The sequence below is a fragment of the Ciconia boyciana genome, chromosome 3, assembly GCF_034638445.1.
Source record: "Ciconia boyciana chromosome 3, ASM3463844v1, whole genome shotgun sequence".
NCBI lineage: Eukaryota > Metazoa > Chordata > Aves > Ciconiiformes > Ciconiidae > Ciconia > Ciconia boyciana.
The window spans coordinates 109,290,015-109,307,995 of NC_132936.1; the positions used below are offsets into that span (position 1 = coordinate 109,290,015).

The 17,981-nt window shown below is 53.8% G+C and overlaps 1 protein-coding gene across 1 annotated transcript in view; it reads right to left on the reverse strand.

Moving 5' to 3' along the window:
* ITPKB (inositol-trisphosphate 3-kinase B) overlaps positions 1 to 17,981 on the reverse strand; it is a 70,731-nt gene that overhangs the window by 11,177 nt on the left and 41,573 nt on the right. Inside the window, exons 3-5 of the mRNA XM_072857052.1 lie at positions 5,348 to 5,447; positions 4,500 to 4,713; positions 1,210 to 1,414 (exon numbers count right to left, since the gene is read on the reverse strand). Coding sequence (XP_072713153.1) covers positions 1,210 to 1,414; positions 4,500 to 4,713; positions 5,348 to 5,447 — 519 coding nt within the window. The remainder of the gene's footprint in view (positions 1 to 1,209; positions 1,415 to 4,499; positions 4,714 to 5,347; positions 5,448 to 17,981) is intronic.

A 17,981-nucleotide genomic window follows, 5' to 3' on the forward strand; every position in this document is an offset into this window, starting at 1 on the left:
GGTGAAGGGGAACACTACCAGGAAAGTCAACAAAATCTGCTGTAAAGGCTTTTTCAGGGAAGAGCTTCATTTGTTTTAATTCTATCATTTTGACGCTGCTATCTCCAGTCAGGAGAGGTGCAGGAGTTTAAGGTCATGGAGACCCTGACGGGCATTCTGGGAGAATCCTGCCCGACTTAGAGAGGAGAAAAATGATCTGTGATCAAGAGAAGGAAATTGCTCCAATCAAGATACGTGCAGAAATCGAGCCATCGTTTCCGCTAAGAGCAAGTGGCTGCCCTGAGCTACTGCCTGGGCCCCCAGCAGTGCCCCAAGCCTGAATTACTGCAGGCATGACTTGACTGAGCTCCCCTCGGCTGCCAAGCCCATGTCATGCCCAGGCACACGATGAAACTCTTAGCTCAAGCATGATACTACCTTTAATTCATGTTGGCTGGCCATCAAAAGGCATATGCCACTGCTAATGTTCATGCAAGTCTTCTATCACTAATACAACTGCTCTGCGGTTACAGACCCAACTCTGTTCAAGTGCCAGCTGGGACATCGCTCTCACCGCAAAGTCTGCTTGCCAGGAGAAAAAATCCTGGGCTAGCTCATCTAACTGGGACACAAAAGCATCCCAGCAGGTATCTCCAGAAATGTGAGCATTAGCTCTGAGCAAGCACAGTCAGCAGGTTACACACGCACGCAGGTGCCAGCGGAAAGTGCTGCTGCTTGTGTTCGCCCCATTTCATAGGGCTCAGTTGCTGAATTTTTCCGGACAGGGATGTAAATACAGCCTCCTCACCAACTGCAGCTAAACTCACAGCTCCAACCACAGATCGGCACGCTTTCAAGCTGGGACTTGGATTAATGGCTCAGCCTAGCAGCACAGCAGTATCAAAAGCAAACAATTAATTTGAGTCTTGAAGTTGGAGGACTGCACTTTGCATTTCACAGTCATAGAAATCAACCAAGCAGCTGATTTAATGAGATTACAGCTAAAACTGCCCTCTTGCATTGATGCCCTGAGCTCAGCTGTGCTCTCAGAAGAGCAGCGCTGCCCTGGGCCAGGTGCCTGATGAGGGAGGTTTGGCTGCAAGGAACGGGGATGTCCTGATGTGACACAGTTTCGCCACCAGCTTGCTCTGTGTGTGCCTCTGTGCGTGAGTTCGGTTACCGAATGCTCCCAGCAGCTGTTCCCGCTCTGCACACCTGGAGCAGCCTCACCTTTATCCCCTCGATCCTGAAGCCCAGCGTGGCGGTCGAGCTGATGGTCTCCCTCCACTGCATGTAGCGGGGCTTGGTTACTGCCCGCAGCACGTTCTCCTCCTCAGTGGGGGCATCGGGGTCCACCTCGATCATCTTCTGGTACATGTCCTTCCTCAGGCTCGGCTTCTTCCGGGCCTTTATCAGCTCCTCCTCCAAGTATGTCCTGCAAGGAGTGAGGAGGGGACATTAGCAGGGCCACCACACAAGGTGCCACACACCCACAGACAGCCCTTGCCCCAGGACCTAGACCTATCCAGGACAGCTGATCCCTACAGAGCAGGGCAGCATAGGAAATAATGGAGCAAGCCTCCTTGCAGGTGAATTGATCCTGATTTAATTAGCACCCCATCATCAACACCTAATATCTTTTCAGTTCATCAAGGGACCACAACCACAACCAGTTTGGCAATAACAAGGGAGGTTATTTCTCACAGGTGCCCACGGCATTGCTGCTGCCGCCACTCTGCTGCCACCCCTTGGTCCTGGAGGCCTGTCCCCCAACGCTCAGCAAACCTGAGCAGCGACTTAGTGGCTCTCACAAGCTAAACATGGCTTTCAGGATGCGCCCAGGGAACTGCCCATGTGCTCTGGGACCCGGCTGAGTTGAAGGCAAGAGGGAGGTTGCTGCGTCCCAGCCCTCGGCGTTAGCTGCTGCTCCCTCCGAGCTTTGGCCAATGTGGGCGGCTGCTGCCAAAGCTGCTCCTGTGCCTCTCCTGCGCTTTCCCACCCCCTCACCCTGCACATCACGAGGGCTGTGCCTCACCGGCTGCTAAGCAGGGTGTTTTCACACAGGGCTGTTTGGCTGATGATGATTTTGCCCAGTATAGGTCTGTTTTAAGTGGACTATCTAGCAAAAGCTTCCCGTACAGGACAGAGCAGAGGAAGGGATGCAGCCTTGGCCAGGTGCTTACCGTCACCCCCGGGACCACAGGGTGCAGCCTGCATGGGGGAATGGGGGAAGGAGGACGGAGGGTGCAGAGGAGCGTGCAAAGACCTTGGTTTTACACATCCTTCAGAGCAGCACCGCTTTGTGCCAGAGCACACTGGTGGAGAACTTCTGCACTCCGGCATGCAGAAAACCATCATCCACAAAATAATACTTCCTGCAGCAGTAATAAACCACTACGTAACTCCTCTTGTGGCTCCCAAACCTGCCCCAGCTCAGCCTGGCAAGTGCCCAGGCTTTCTCCAAACAGCTCACCAAGCCGGGTGAGATGTCTCAGCAAAACAACACAGGAATGACCCTATCTGTCACCTCCGTCCCCCCAAATCCAAACCGCTCTACACCTCCCACTAGCCATGCCCAGCTCTGCAGAGGGGCCGTGCCCTCTCCTCGTGTCCCTTGTGCCAAAATTCCAGCACTGAGCGGGCGGTTCATCTCCAGAACCAAGCAAAACGCATGGGGAGGATGCTAGGCAGGCTACGTGGGACAGCGTTCCTGTGTTTCCCACAGGCTTAGCAAGGCAAACTGGTGTCTTTTCTCAGGGCAGGCATATGATCACTGAGCAGACATCCCCAGGGCATCAGCCCGTTTGAAAAACACTCCAGATAAAAGCGATGAAAGGCTTCAGCTGACACCACCAAACCCATGATTTCTGGGCAGACAGAATAAAACAGTAGAATAAAGCAGCAGCGTGCTCAGAAGTGCTGCTCATGCCGCTCAGAAACCGAGATTTCCTTTTGATGAGAATGACAGATCGTCTATGTCTGTGGTTCAGTCCCCCTGCGTTGCTCCAGGCTTGAACCATCACCAGGGCTTAAGAAAGACAAAGTTTTGTTTAGGGGCCACTGGAGGAGGCTGCCACATCCCAAAGCCAGGTTGGCAGGAAAAAAACCAAACCTGCATCTGCCTGGCAGCAAGCTGCTGGCTCAGAGGACAGGTTTAATAGCCCTGAGGTTTAGTTTATCTGCCAGAGCCTCTCCTGCCTGGCCACGGGGATGCCCCACTCCCCAGCATTAGCCCAATTCACCCTCCCTCACCAGCTCCTCCCACAGCACCATCTTATTTAACGATGATGACGCCTGGCACATTTGCTCCTGTGCCTGCTCTGCCTGTCTTAGCTCCAAAAATCCAGGTGCACAAATCACCCAACCTGTGACTTGTGCATGGGAGGCTTTCCTCCTCCCAGAGACAGCTGCAGAAGCACCCAGGCAGCATGACCAGCAGCTCTTCTTCTGGTGGCTGTCATCTCTGGGTTCAGAGTGGGTCCTGTCTCCTTCCTGCGGCAGCATGGTGTGTGCCAGCCGGGGCCACGTGGCTGCGCCGGGGCCCCCTGCCCTTCTCTCCACCCCTCCGGTGGAAAGTATTCCTCGCCTCTTCCCTGCCGACAGCCTGACACGCCAGTTCGAGTTTCACATCAGGAGTTCGGGAGGGGAAAAAAAAAGATTCCTCCCTCCCACAGAAACCATCAGCTTTTCCAGCAGCGCGTCTCCACCGTGTCTGGGCTGCGCCTTAGCCAGCGAGGGGGGTCTCAACCCGCCCTGCCGCCAGCCTGCAGCAGACCCAGGGCCGAGCGGTGGCCCGAGGCTGCTCCAAAACTGGCAGCTGCCTGGGGTCACCAGCCCTGCTCACATTTGCTCTGGGACACCCTCGTCAGCTGTGGCATCGCTAGCTCAAACACTGCTGCTGGCCAAGTGGCTGCAGCCTGGGATCTTGGTGTATCTGTAGATGGTTCTCGAGGAGGACATGGGTAATGTTGCTCATCTGTTAGGAAACATTTCAAGAACTTTGCATGAAAGGCACTGAACTACTTAGTGTGCACATTTTATCCCTCCAGTGTGCATGGGAGCAAAGGGTGAGCAGAGGGAAAGTTTCTCGCTCGTCAAAGCTGTGCCATTCAAGTGTCCTTATTTCACCCCTCTGGCACCCTGGGCAGGATCTCCCACACCTTTTGCTCCCTGGCCCTTGGCTGTGTCCAGCTGCAGCAGAGAGAGGCAGGTTGCCATCCTCCTAAAAGCCACTGTGCCATTCTGGTGTACCCAAACCCAGAGTGCTGTCCCCTCCGCTGCACCAAACCACTTTCCCAGCACACGGGACAGTCAACAAGCAGGGAAGGAAAGAGCCTGGTGTGTCCTTCCCGTACCCAGGCTGCCCCATGGCTCCCTCCTCATGCTGTTGGCCTAGCTTTTGCTGAAGACAGGTGAGCCTGACGTTCTCCCCTGTGTGTTTCAGAGAGTTTCACCCAGGAGATGCATTTGCTTTCAGTATCCCATCTTAAAACTCAAACAACGTCCCCAAAGCCACTCACCTGACCCCCATTTTGCAGTCCATAACGCAGGGGGAGTCAAATTCAGCCAGCAGATCTTCCATCTGGTTGTATCGCTCCCCGTCCTTCACAACGTCACCGTGGTAGGCAGGAACATAGGGTTTCAGGACATCGTTCATCAGGCGGTCGAGGCAGCGCTGCTCCGATTCACAGTGCTTCTTCAGTATCCTGCCGTTGGCCGCTGCCTTGAAACTACCTGAGGGTGACAAGGGACAACGTGGCACTTGCTTTGGATGGGGGATGACGCTGTGCCTTCCCAAAACGAGAGGGGCCGCCCAGCACCTTGGAAGCATCTCCATTTACACCTGCACCCGGAAGAGTCCCCGCAGGCTGGGACTTTCAAGCTCGGGCTGCCAGATTCACATGCAGTGTCAGAGGTTTATGACCAGCAATGTCACTCCTTAAACAGGGCAGAGACCTGCCCTGCAGCACCCAACCCATTTGCTTCACAGCCTCTGTGTGCTTCATGGTAGGTTCACACCTTTGTCTCTAGGCTCATGCGTGGGGCATCTTTGTGCTGGGCAGCATCACCTACTTTGCTGTGGATCAGCAAGAGGGCTTGGGTCTCCCCCAAAGGACTCAGCTTTCTGCTGCTTGAGAAAAAGGCGTCAGTCATACCCGCTGGCCCTGGGAGACCGAAAGCACGGAGCACTGCACCTTCATGTCACCCTCCCTAGCATCTAGGTGAATCACTCTCCTGGGCTAGAGATGTGGGAGCTGAAATCCGTGACATTCATGCAGCAGTCAGAAGCAATTCCAGCCAACAAAGCCCGCTAACCTGAGATAACGAAGAGCCTTTCCACCACTCTGCCCCTCCCCATGCTCCGTACCTGCGTGTCCTGCTAGCTGGATCCAAGGGTACTTCTTCTTGAAAGACATCACAAATGGGGACCAGTGCACCATATTCTTGATCTTCCGCCATGATTTGCTCTAAGGGAAAAAAAAATCATGAAGGTGAATGCAATGTTTCAAGCTTTTACTGTCCGTAAAGTCACTTCAGGCAGCACGCAGCTGTTTTGGACAGAGGAGGAGGCACCGGAGCCAGCGCAGAATGGAAGCAAGCAGAGAATCTGCTCTTTTCCCATTGCCCTGTGCCAAGCCAGAGCCGCTGGGCCTCAACTCTACATTCAAAAATCACGAGCAACTTCACTAAAGTGGATGGCGTTACAGCGTTGTTCCAGCTGGCTGCTTCTGCTGCAGAGGGCCCAGCCATCCGCATTACCTTGTCTCCGCTCCCCGCATCTCTCTGCAGAAGCAGCAGGGCCGTTAACCCATCCTTGGGTACTGCGTTAGATCATGGCAGTCGGAGCGGGGAAGGGAGCCCAGGATTTCTACCCGGCCACAAAACTCAACTCCAGCTCCCACAGGGAACAAGAGCCGCTCGCACAAGCGCGCAGAGTCTCACCGCCTGGCTTTTGTTCCCCACTGAAAGGCAGCTGCTTTGTCCATTAAGCTGACAACCTGCGTGCGGCTGATCCGCCTGCTTTGGCCCATCCGTAACTACATTTTAGAGAACAAGTCCCTTCTGACGTGTTGTGTTTCTCGCCAGATAGATTGCACAAAACTATTTACATGACTGTAACAAGGGCTGCATCGGACATACGAAAGCCTCCTTTGAAGCCTCTTTCCTGCGAGAGTTTTTCCCTGGATTGTTCTGCGGAACGTGCCGCTGGTAAAAGGCAGGGGGACAACCTCTTATCTCAGCCCCAGAAGGCGATGGTGCAAACAAATCAGGGGAACAATATACAACGGCGACAATGGAAAAATGCCTTCTTGCAGGAGCTGGGACAAACAGACGGTGTAGTCCTGGCTGCTCTGAGCTACTGGGTTCAGCCGGAAGCCCACAGAAAAATTATCCTCATTTGCTCCACTCTGAAGGCATGGGAGGGAGCCTTCCAGAAAGCCCAAGTAATCTCTTCCTCGTGTTTGGAGAACTGGCCCTTGCTCCAGTAACGCTTCGCAGACAGGCGGGGAAGAGCCAGCAGCCCTGACTTGCAGTTTGGATGCTTGTCGGGGGTGAACTCATGGTGCAGGAATCCGTGCTGGGAACTGCTGACATGTTTAAATGGCGAGGAAGAAGCCAGACAAAGATGTTAGTGTCTAAAGCGTGGAAATTACATCGGGTTACCCCGCGCCGTGCACCAGCCCCGCCAGGGAGCAGAGACGCATCACACGGAGACGGTGGGGACCAGGGGTGGGGGAGAGGAAGAAGAAAGGTCCTTCCCCACCTCCCAGCCGGGGAAGAGCAGGGTGGCCCTTCCCTGGACGACTGCCTGCGGCCAGGAGCGTCCCGGCGCGCCCTGGCACCGGTATAGCAGCGCAGGAGTTTGGCAAGCAGCTGCCCAAGCGCGGGGTGACACCGGGCATCCCCTTCGCCCAGGCTCCTCTGCGCCATGGGCTTGCTCTGCTGCCCGGCTTGCTTGCTTTGGCAGGGGGGTCGGGCAGTTCCCTACCTGACATGAGGATGAATGTTTTTATTTCCAAACGGAGTGCCAGAACTTGTGCGCTTTAGCTGTTCTTTGTTCTCCTTTTGGCAGAGAGCAGGAGGGAAGCGGGGGGTTGTCCCCTCCTTTTCTTTTTAAAATAGTAACATCAAGTCCTGGCTGATGTCATGAAAGAAAGAGGGAAGAAGAAGTCTCCAAAGGAGTTCGGACTCCAGACAAGCGTGACCCACCTCCTCTAAAACAAGGAGAAGGAGTCCTCCCCCCGCCGCACAGCATCATAAGTCACTCAGTCCCAGGAAACACGCCAAGGCAACGCGCCTTGCCAAGCCAAGATTTTGGTTTTTTCGGTGGTTAGAGCTTTATAGCTAAAACCTTGAGGTACTTCAAAGCACAGGCAGAATGAAGGCAAGTGGCACCCGAAGCAGGGCAAGCCACCCTGGCTCCCCCCTGCCAGGGCTTTCCCAGGAGCCGTGCGCTCGGGCACTGCTCCCAGCGCAGGGTAACGGCCCCCGAGTGCCCCGGGGAGACAAAACACCACAACAACCCTTCTGCTGAGCTGAACAAGACAGAAAGCCGGTCACTGAGCACACCTGCACAAGGAACGGGTAGCACGTCCCCATCCCTTTACACCGGAGGGAAATGTTTTCATCCAGACACCACCCGGTTTCAGACACACCTTTGGCCAGGCATTTCCAACCCAAGTTTTAAGGACAAGTTTAAGGACATGTTTTATGGAGAGGCTTGAGGCTGCTTTGTCCATCTCAAGTCACTCCCGACTCGCTGGAAATAGGCTGCGAGGCAAGTCGTCGCCGCTGCGGGGGTCATCGGCAATTCTGCTTCACGCGGCCCCTTCTCCCCTGGCTTCGTGGGGGCAACCACGTGGCCACTTGCAGGAGAGAGGAGGGACCGTGCCCTCTGCAATTCCTTCAGGAGCCGTTGGATTTCCTTCGGGAGCCGTTGGATTTCTGTTTTACGCCTGAGCCACCTCCCACTGTTATGAGGGAAAGTTTGCTTCATCAAAAGGAAGCTCTCCGTGCCCTCAGCCCATCACACGTTACTGCCCAGCATACACAGCTTGCTTTGCAGAGCAGCCTGCTGGGACCAATTTTTTTGGGGGGTGTACGTATCTATACCAAAGGTCCCGTTGCTCTGTCGTGGGAGTGCTCGAAAGGCGGTGAGTTTTGCAAGAGGCAGCTCCCCTAGTAAACCAGCAGCTGCACGCCTTCATCTGTCCGCTCTCTGGGGCTGCCGCCCCACTGCAGAGGAGAGGTGGAGGCTGGGCCATGGAGTAACAACACTGGCCAATGCCCCCAGCAATCCTGCCACCCCCTTTGTCTGAAGATAAATTCTCCCCAGGTAAGGAGATGCTTTAAAAGTTCACCCTTCGTACTTTCCCTACAGCTTCAACAGAGAGGTTACGTGGCTGTGAGCAGCGGCAGGGTCCTTCACAGCCACTGGGGATGGCTGAGAGCTCCCAGCGAGAGGTCTGCATTTATTTGAATGCCGGCATGGGTTCAGACGGAGGTGAACATCTCAAAGCTGACGGCTTGGGATCCCAGTTGTGCCAACCCCCGTGTCAGGCTCCTGCAGCCGGCCACGGAAAATCAGAGCCACGAGGTTCACACCACTCCAGTTTGACTCCACGGCCACGCGCAGGAAACAGCCCTCTGCGCTCAGCAGGCTGCTGCCTCCCGCCCTGCCCAGCTCTCTTAATATACAAAGGGAGTATTAAAACTATTTACAGTAAAGAAATCTTCTTTAACCCAGCCTGTCGGGAACCGTAAGGGCATTGCCTCCAGGCTCTTCTGTAACTTTCGGTTTATATTTCAGGAGTTATTTGTGGGTAGGTCCAGGAACACAGGTGCAGCTGTACATACATGGAGCAGTTACCTGCAATAACTGCCCCGACTCAGACTAAAGGATTTTTCACCATACTGGAAAAAATAGCTTTGCAGGTGGTGCTACCAAGTGATGCTGGTGAAGGGCAGATACGTGCTCTTCTCCTTTGCCTGCAAGGAAGTGAGCACGCAGGTCGTCACACCGCTGAGCACGCTTCCAACTCTTTTGCATGATCAAAGCCTGCACCTGCTTGTGGCACCCTGGCACCCTGCTCTCCCCCAAATCCAGCTCTGCGGTTGCTTTCCCTCCCAGAAAACTCATGAAGCTGTGTTGTTGACTGACTGCGCTCTTGCACACGCAGCAATGGCATGTAGCCTGTGCAAGCAGGGAACATACGCGAGGTGTCTGATGCAATTCGACACTTTTTATTTAAAACCTGTTTCAGCATCAGCAAATGCCAGCTGATTAGCTGCTAGGTAGCAAATTATTTAGTAGTCTGGACATATATTTAGTGAGGAGCGGTGCCGTTTTCCCTAATCGTCTGCCACATGGAAATGAAGCTGAGCAACTGTCAGAACCAACTCTAAAAATGAACTTTCAAGGGTTTCTGCAGCACTCTGCCCTCTTACAGCTGCTCGCTAGCTTGTTCTCACTCGCTGCGGAGCGTGGTGCCCCAGGCTGGGGTGGGATGCGGGCCAGAGGAGTTAAGCCCTCCCAGAGAGCACCCACAATTGGTCAGTGGGAGAGGAGTGCTGGGAAAACAATTTTATCTGCTTCATGTTTAACTTTTACTTATCTGAAGCTTAAAGCAAACTCTAGGTTTTCCCCATCTGTCAGTAGAGCTTCATATGGAAAGAACAACACAGGAGAATTTAGTGCCAACCCAGAAGGTCAGAGGATATATTGTGTTTAATTAGATTAAACAAAAAGTGACTGATGAGCTCAGTGCTCGCTGTACACTCTCCCTATAGCATATGGCATTCCTTTAATGTCTGCTTGAAAGAGACGTGCCTTTCTGAGACTGCCTGTCGCCTCCCTTTCCCAGCACGGACGCTGGTGGAATGCGACGGGTACTCCCCGTGCGCGGAGCCGGTGGGGAGCTCTTCCCTTTGCACGCGTTGAGCCAGAGAGATAGGCAGTAACTGATTTAATTTGCCGAAGTTACGGTTTCCTATGGTTTTACGGGACCAAACGTTCCTGGAAATAGCGGGAGCTGGACCTGTATTTCCGTGCTTGTTAGTAACTAGAGCATGCACCGTTAGAGGCAAGATTAGGCAGCTGGGGCAGGGGATGGGGAAGAGTGGGAGCAGTGTTAATTTAGCGATTTTTCCCACTTCTGGAAAGAACTTCAGCCCCTTTGTCCCAGGAAGATCCCAAAATAGCCTAGGATCAGAAGAGATGGAGAAAAACCATGAGGAGACAGTGGTGTCACCAATGCCCACCATTTGCCCTGGCTTCCGTGGAGCTGCCGCAGCCCAGGGGCTTGCATGAGTGACACCCTGGCTTTCCCTTCGCTTTGGAGAAAGCGCCGCTCCTGCGGCACGCTAACATCCAACCGTCCCCAGCGTTCCCTGCGGAACTGAAACACCCGGGCGGCCAGGCAGCCCCACCAGCACATCCCTGGCTGCCCACCCCTCGCCAAGCGCAGCGGCTCCGGGGCGGCACTGCGCCAGCCTTGCCGCACGCCCACAGCACCCTCGCTCGCTCCTCAGGCGCCGGGATGACTCCCCAAACGCCCTCCCGTGGGGCTGGCATGGGTGGGAGGCACAGCGGGCCCTCTCTGCTCTTCGCTTTCCTTTCCAGCTCTTCCAAAAGGAGAAGTGCAGCCGGGGTGCCGCGGTGCCAGGGGTCCCCGGGGAAGGGGCTTTCGGCACAGCTCAGAAGGACTCCGGGATGTTTCGCTCGCAAGTAGGAGGGCTGGTGAGTCGCTCCTCGTGTCCAGAGCCTTGCTGGTTTGAAAAACAAAACGGTGAGCAGCTGAGAAGGGCAGAATTTGCTCCAGAGAGCCCTCTTTAATAACTAAGTGGGGGGAGCGTTTGCCCAGAGAGTTCACTCTGTGTCAGCCTGCTCCGCAGCCACGCACACGCAGCCAAGGAAAAAGAGGCCATTTAGTTTTCCATGTTTAAAAGAATGAATGTGTTTTCTTTGGTCTTTAAAAAGTAGTTAAGGTTTCCCTAGTGATGATTGTTTCCCTTGACTGGGAAAAACCTTGTCACTCCAGCCGCGACGAGGAGGCCAGCTTTGTTCATTGTGCTGGGCGCCGGGCGCGGAGGGCAGCGGGGCAGAGCTGGCAGGTACCGCGGGATGCCTCCTCCCGGCGCGTCCTGGCATGCGGGTGACCAAAATGCGGGACCCCGGCTGAAAACCCTCCCGTGCCGTGCTCTGGGGTGCGATCACTGATGCGGTGCAGAGCTGGGGTTATGCCCTGCTCAGCTTTGCCATCTCTCAGCCTCTCAAACCTCTCCCTCTGTCCAGGCAGCAACAGAAAGAGCCCAGTGACCGCTTCAGCGTGCACCAGGCTGCGACCACCGACCCTGATGCTGGCAGCAAATGACAGCCCATATTTTACACCGTCTTCCTCCTATGCAAACTCCCCTCATCTTCGACGACGCGTTTGCTTCTGTACTGCACAACGGCTAAACAGCCTTGTTTTGGCCAGAGGAGCAGCTTGCAATGGGAGGGCTTTGGATCAGTAGGCCGTTTTTGGTTTAGTCACGCAAGGCATTTAACAAAAATTTCAGCAGCTCCCCAAAACCTGGCAGAGGCAATGCCAGTCAGGCTCCTGTGGCGGTTGTTGAGCAGACAAAGTGAGGTGCAACAACAGACTTCACTCAAGTTAATATAAGGAAATATAGTTTGATGACTGAAAGGCACTTCTGGGTGCCTAGCAATTCTAGTCCAAACCCCCACGCCCCACTAGATAAACTACTTTGATGGCTGGGGCGTAGAGGCTTCTGCTGGGGCACAGTAGCTTCTGCTACTTTCCAAGGTCTCCATCTCATTTAGAGAGAGAAAAAATCCTAATACGTGCATTATTTCTTTTACTTCAGACGCTTTGTTTTTCAGAATAGTCTCATTTCAGCCAGCGAGGATTTTGCCTCTCGCAGGAGAGAAGCCACCCCCCTCTGGCTTTGTGAGGAATGCCCTTTTCTCCAGTGGGACCAGGGAGCGGTCCCACCGAGACCAAAGATCTGGGGTAGAGGGTCACAGAGATAAAGCCACTGCCTTCTCTGCCATCTGCAAGAGATCAGCGTGTGCGGCAGGGGAGCCTCCACAAAAATGCCTGAAAGCCAGGAAAATCTGCTCGGATCATCGAAAAAATATTCCAGTGTATTGGAAAAAACCAGGAGCTTGTTGCAGGCTCCCTCTTCCTGCTTGTGATGGAGGCGAGGAGAATTAGAAGCAGCGAAGGCAGATGGGTGAGCAGCAGTCCTTCGGTTTGACCTCCCCTATCACAATGGAAGGAAACGGAGCAGCTGTGGGAGCCGGCTGCACAGAAGTCACCCATCGCATAGTCGGACATTTGCAACCTCACCCGGCGTTGATCCCTTCTCACTCGCAAAGCACAAGCACAGCGCAGCCGCGGCGTGGGATCCACATCAGCACCATGCTTAGAGGCAGTGTTAAGACTTCTCCATCCGAATGGACAAAGAAGGAAAGAAGCTAAAAAAGCCTAAGTGAGAGTGAAGGCAAAACCTGCACCAGAGCTCAGAGTGAGCCTCAAAGCTATGGTTGTCTCCATGAGGCATTTCTTCCTGATGAAGCTCCTTCACCACAGTAAAACTGAAAACCTCCTGATGCAGATCAGCCATAACTGACTTTCCCATAAAGCTGGTTGAATTATTAATTGCCGGCATTAGACACGTTCAGCCTGCTTTCCTGAGCGGGAACTGATCCAGATCTCTGGAAATGTATTTGTTACTCATTAAGTACACACAAATAAGGTTTGTTAAGCAATTTTCAGCTTGGAGAAGGTAAGTGAATAATTCAGAAACAGCTAATCACTTTTGGTGGACTGCTACTTAAGCCGTACAAGTGCTTCTTCCTCAGCAAGCAGCTAGCTTTTAAAAGCCAGCAGATTATAAAAATACTTGCTGGTAGCCAAAAGTGGGCCTCAGTGACTTGATGTGCAAGAAGAGTCCTGGAATGCTGCAGCCCATCTGTGCAACACGCTGGTGCGCAGAGCTGTAGGCAGCCGGATCAGGCGTCCAGCTGAGAAACGCGATGTGCTGTCCAAAGATCTGACCCCGTATCAGGGAACTTGTCATCGGCTTTGATGGAAACTGCTCTGTTTCCATCTGGAGACTTGCGTTTGATCCCCTTCCCAGTTCCAGAGTATTCGCTGCTGTCTTTCTGGTTCAAAATGTCATTTCAGCTCATCGGCTCCGCTAGCAGCGCAGCACGAGTTGGGGACGTGGGCTCCTGAGCCTGTGCTGGCTCTGGCGCTTCTCATGCTCACGCTGCCGGTGGGGAAGGACCCCCTGCGCCTTCCCAACCCTGCCAGTGGAAATCCCGAACTGCTGCTAGCTCCCACACGCCCTCTGAGACCAGAAGACATCCCCTTCTCAACACCAAACAACCGCATCAGTCTCTGGTCACTTGATGTGAAGTCCAGCTCAGCAGCCTAAAAGCCAGAGCTGCAGTTTAGGATATGCAAGAGATTCAGCTCCTAAAAGCCACAACAGAGTGCCCCGGTGGGCAGCAGTTTGGAAGGGTACAGCCTTCCTGCAAGAAACAATCTTAACGCAAGGCACTGAGCTGTGCTCTTACATGACGGGGAGGTGGGACGGGAGCTGTAGGCTTTGCCGGGTCCTCCTGAGGGATGCCCCGGACCCCCGGGGTCCTTTGGGAAGGGGGGTCCCTGGCACAGGGCGTGTTGGGAAGCAACAACAGGTGCTCAGACCAGCAGGAGATGGTAAAGTCCCAGCTATTTCCAATCTGGCTTATTTAGACTGGTAGACAAGAGTTACTCACAGGACATGGGCTGCCAAACACCCTCTCCTACAATTTGAAAGCAAGTTTTTAGAGATTTAAACCAGGACACTACATTTACAGTCTGCTTAGAGGTATTTTGGGTCAGAGACACCAAACGCAGAAGTAACATCAATGAGTGGAACAAAGCAGCTGCTAATACTTGGTTTTTGGGTTGATTTCTTCCTGTCTTCTTCTGGAGGTGATCCAGAAGGGCTTGGGACTGGACTGGTCTGCTCTGACATGGGCCACGACGTGAGCTGCAATGCCCAGACCTCATACCTCCAAAGAATGGGGTTGTGTACGGGTTCCCTCCCCGCTCAATGCCCACACTGGGCACACACTATGGTGCGATGCTGCATCACTCATCCGTTCAGCCTGACGCACTACCAGGCAGGGTGGACATGGGCCAGACAGCGCAGCCACTGACTTCCAGTGCTGTTGTAGCCATCTGAAGTAAAGCCATCCTCTGGCATTAGCAGGGAGGGCATTGATACGGTTGCTGCAAATATAACACCATAGGAGCACAATGTCCATAAGCATTGACAATGCACAAGCAAGGTTATGCAAAACCAAGTCATGCAATGTTGGTGAAGCAATCTGCAAGAGAAGCTGGATGAGAAAGGCCTGGCTTTTAGACTTGAGCTTTCTGTTGCTGAAACCCCCAGCAGCTCGTGCTGGTCTTGGGCACAGAAAACATTTCCATCGCTGTTCCCTCGTTCTGCCCGCTCATGGAGCTAGCTCGCTGCTCTTACGCTCTTCGACCGTAACTGAACTTCACTTTGTGGAATATGTGAGTGAGAATTGCATCTCTCTTCCATGAGCAAGTGAAATGTTCAGATGTGTTTTAAGTGCCTTCGGCTGGAGTGGGAAGGCAGAGACGGAAGGGAAGAAAAAAAGGGCCAGGCAATGGCTGCGGTAATTTGTTTAGAATAAAAAATTTTTAAAATTAGTCACAAGCCCTGAACATACCCACATTTACTGGGTATATGAAGTGTAAAAAGCTGATTTAGAAGAGCAGTTATAAGTTTCATAAACATGACTAAACCCTAAAGCTGAATGTTCAACAGGCGTGACCTTTTAATTCCCCTTTAAATCAGTTTAGCACTTTCATTTGTGTTTGGAGTCCCTCATGTTTGGATAGCACTTTGATGATTTAAAGTACTATTTAGAGTTTTATTGTCTCTCCTGCTTCGGAGCTGGGACCGCAAATCCTTTGCTAAGTGGCTGGAGGAGTTTCTGCTTGCACGGGAGCTGCTGGGAGCACCAGGCTGCCTCAGCCGCGGCTCCCCGGCACCCCCAACACGCCACCATGGGACAAGCCCCTTTTCCTAGGCAGCTCCTAAATATAATCAGCAACCAGGAGAAACTCCTCCAGGAGTGGAAATGCAGTTGGATACTCCTTGGTTTCAGATCCTTACAGAAGGAGCATATTAGAAAGAGAAAGACGGTGGCTTTGGGAAGCCTCTTTGCCCAGAGAGGGGCATTGCAAGCAGCCAGGATGCCGCGGGCGTGTGCCGGGGCAGCACGCATCTCCTGTGCCGCATCCTCCCCGCAGCTGCAGACCTGCTGCGTATGCACCATGCAGTGCCCAAAGCATCTCCCCAGGTGATTACGCACAGCGGCCAAGGGGCCTCCCTTGAGTGGGAGGCCTGGCTCCGCATCCCACAGGCTCCGGTCTTAAAAGTGGTCTAGACTGAAGGCAAAGAGAGGCTTGTTACAGGCACCGTGCACCCGCGGACCAGTACCCCCTTGCACTGCAAGGTGATGCGCAGGCAAGGGCAGTGCAGGTTGGCTTTTACAGCTCTCGGCATCCGTTACTCCTAGCACTGGGGCTTGTGGGCACACACAGGGCTTCTCTCCACCAGAACGAGACAGACCTAAGTTCATTTGCCATGGACAGCTTCTGAGCCCACCTCGTGGGCACTCTGGAGACAAGGGCTTTCTCCTCCACCAGCTTTCCGGCTGCACTGCCCCGACCGGGTACGGAAAGCACAAATCTTGCACTTTAGGATAAGCTGCTCACAAGGACTCCTTCCTCGCTGGACACATCAACCAGAGGCTGTGCTAGAGCCAGGGGCTCCCAGGAGCACAGCAAGACCAAGCTAATTACAGGGCTTCGAACACGTTCAAACACAGTGCATCTCATATGCTCAGCCACTCGTTCCCGATTCCCCACAGAGCAGTGTCAGGCCGCGAACAGGGAGCGTATCCCCATCAACTTCAGCCAGATTACCCTGTCCCCTGTCTGTGCGGATCCAGACCCTGCTGCGCCCACGCTCCTTCGGGCAGGGTGCTCGTCACTGCCGCAGCCGGGAGCAGGCTCACCCAGCCCGGCGAGGACAGGGGGTGGCACAAGCTCAGCAGAGCGAGAGCACCGTCCGTGCGCGGCTGCTGCACCGTACGGGTACGAGTGACCTCGGAGAACGGGACGGAGGGAGGAATTCATGTTAACAGCGCACTTCAGCTGTCCCCTGGCCCATTGCAGCAGAAGGTCTGACGGCGAGCAGACCTTAGCACAGCACCAGCAGTAATTTTATCCTCGGCTTCATTTTCAGAGTTAAAGCCCTACGCACGCCCCTTAGCCATTTTAGTTATGAGTCACCGAAAAATGCCAGCTTTAGCAACACGGCTCGACTTCTGCAGGGCTGGGTACATACCTCCGCCGCCAAAGCCAATGTCCTGCCACACCTGCCTGGTGCGAGAGCATCCGACGAGCGTGCCGGTGCCAGCTCGGCAGCCCTGCACCGGGGAAAGGCCAGTGGGATGGTGGTGGAAGAAGTTGTCACGGCATCAGGCAAGGTTTCTTCCTAGCAATACGCCACGGGGGTTTCCTGTGCTGCTGCTTGTACTCTGCCTTTGAAGCCTGCAGACAGAGCTGGCAAGCCCTGCTGCACCCCGGCACACCCCTGAGCCCTCAGGGAAAGGGACAGGATCCTTGGAGACGCAGAGAGGGTTACCCAACCCTACATCCTGGTGCGGCACGCGGGGTTGGATTTTCCAACCCAACTGTGCGCTGACATGCAGGGGTGGGGCAAGGGAAGAAAAAGACAATTTCAACTCTTAACTCCTAAGGAATTGAGGAAAAAACGTGCCGCTCCTAATATACACGACCCCGATCAACAGGGGAGTCTCCCGTGAGCTGGTGCATGCGATGCCGCAGCGGTACCAGCTGGGGGAATGCTGGGTTTTTGGTGGACAGAGGAACGCAGAGGCTGGCAAAGGAATTTGCTGCTTCGGCACATGTTTACAGCCTTCCACGGGGTGCCGGGGAGGAAGCGGTTTCTCTAACCCAAAGGGGAAACGCTCGTCTAAAACAGGAAAATGGAACTTTCTTTTGAGCATTAATAATGGAAAATCGCCTCTGCAACGGCTGTCTGTTGAATCCCTGGGCATGCAGCGGGGAGAGGATGCTCGGGGAGAAACACCCTGCCCCGCTGTTGGCTCACTTGGGACCCCAGGTAACCCCAGGGGGCTGACGCTAGCACAGGCGTGAGGGGGGGGGACGCTGGGGTTTTGGGGGGGGGACCCACTTGGCCGGGGCAACGGCTGAGCGGATCTCCCCCAAAACCCCAGCATCCCCCTCCTCGGATGCGGGAAGAGAGGGTCTGAGTACCACAGCGATGCTGGCAACACACCGGATGCACGCAGCATCACCCAAAGGTGACCCAGGCAATTCAGGTTCATCATTTTATAAAGAGAGATCCAATTTCTTCTATTTCTTTTTTCTTTTTTTAAGTGAAATTGCTTCTAAACTAAATATTTCTCTTGAAAGAGACTATTTTTAAGGCGAGTGGCACGACACAGTGTTTATGGACATAACTCCAGCGCCAGCCCCCAGGTACTGATTTAGCAAGCAGCAGCTTCTCGCTGATGAGCTGCAAATGACTGCGGCATCCTTTAAAGAAGTAGAGATCATGGGTTTCCTATTAAAATCCAGATAGCCTTTCTCAGAACAGCACTGTTATGGTTGAAGAGGATGCCCAAGCCATTTTCTGGTCCAAAAAAAGACAAGAAGATGAAGGGTAGCTATATCTAGCCATATAATCGCGCAGGCACTGGCGGAAGCGATACAATGAACCCATTATAAACATGGGTGTAGCAAAGCCAGAGTTTAGCTCATTGTGTCTTAGCGTTTCTAAATATATTTTGTCTTGGGGGAAGAGCAAGGGAGAAGAGAAATGAATGTAGGGAAGACGCCCAGTTCTCT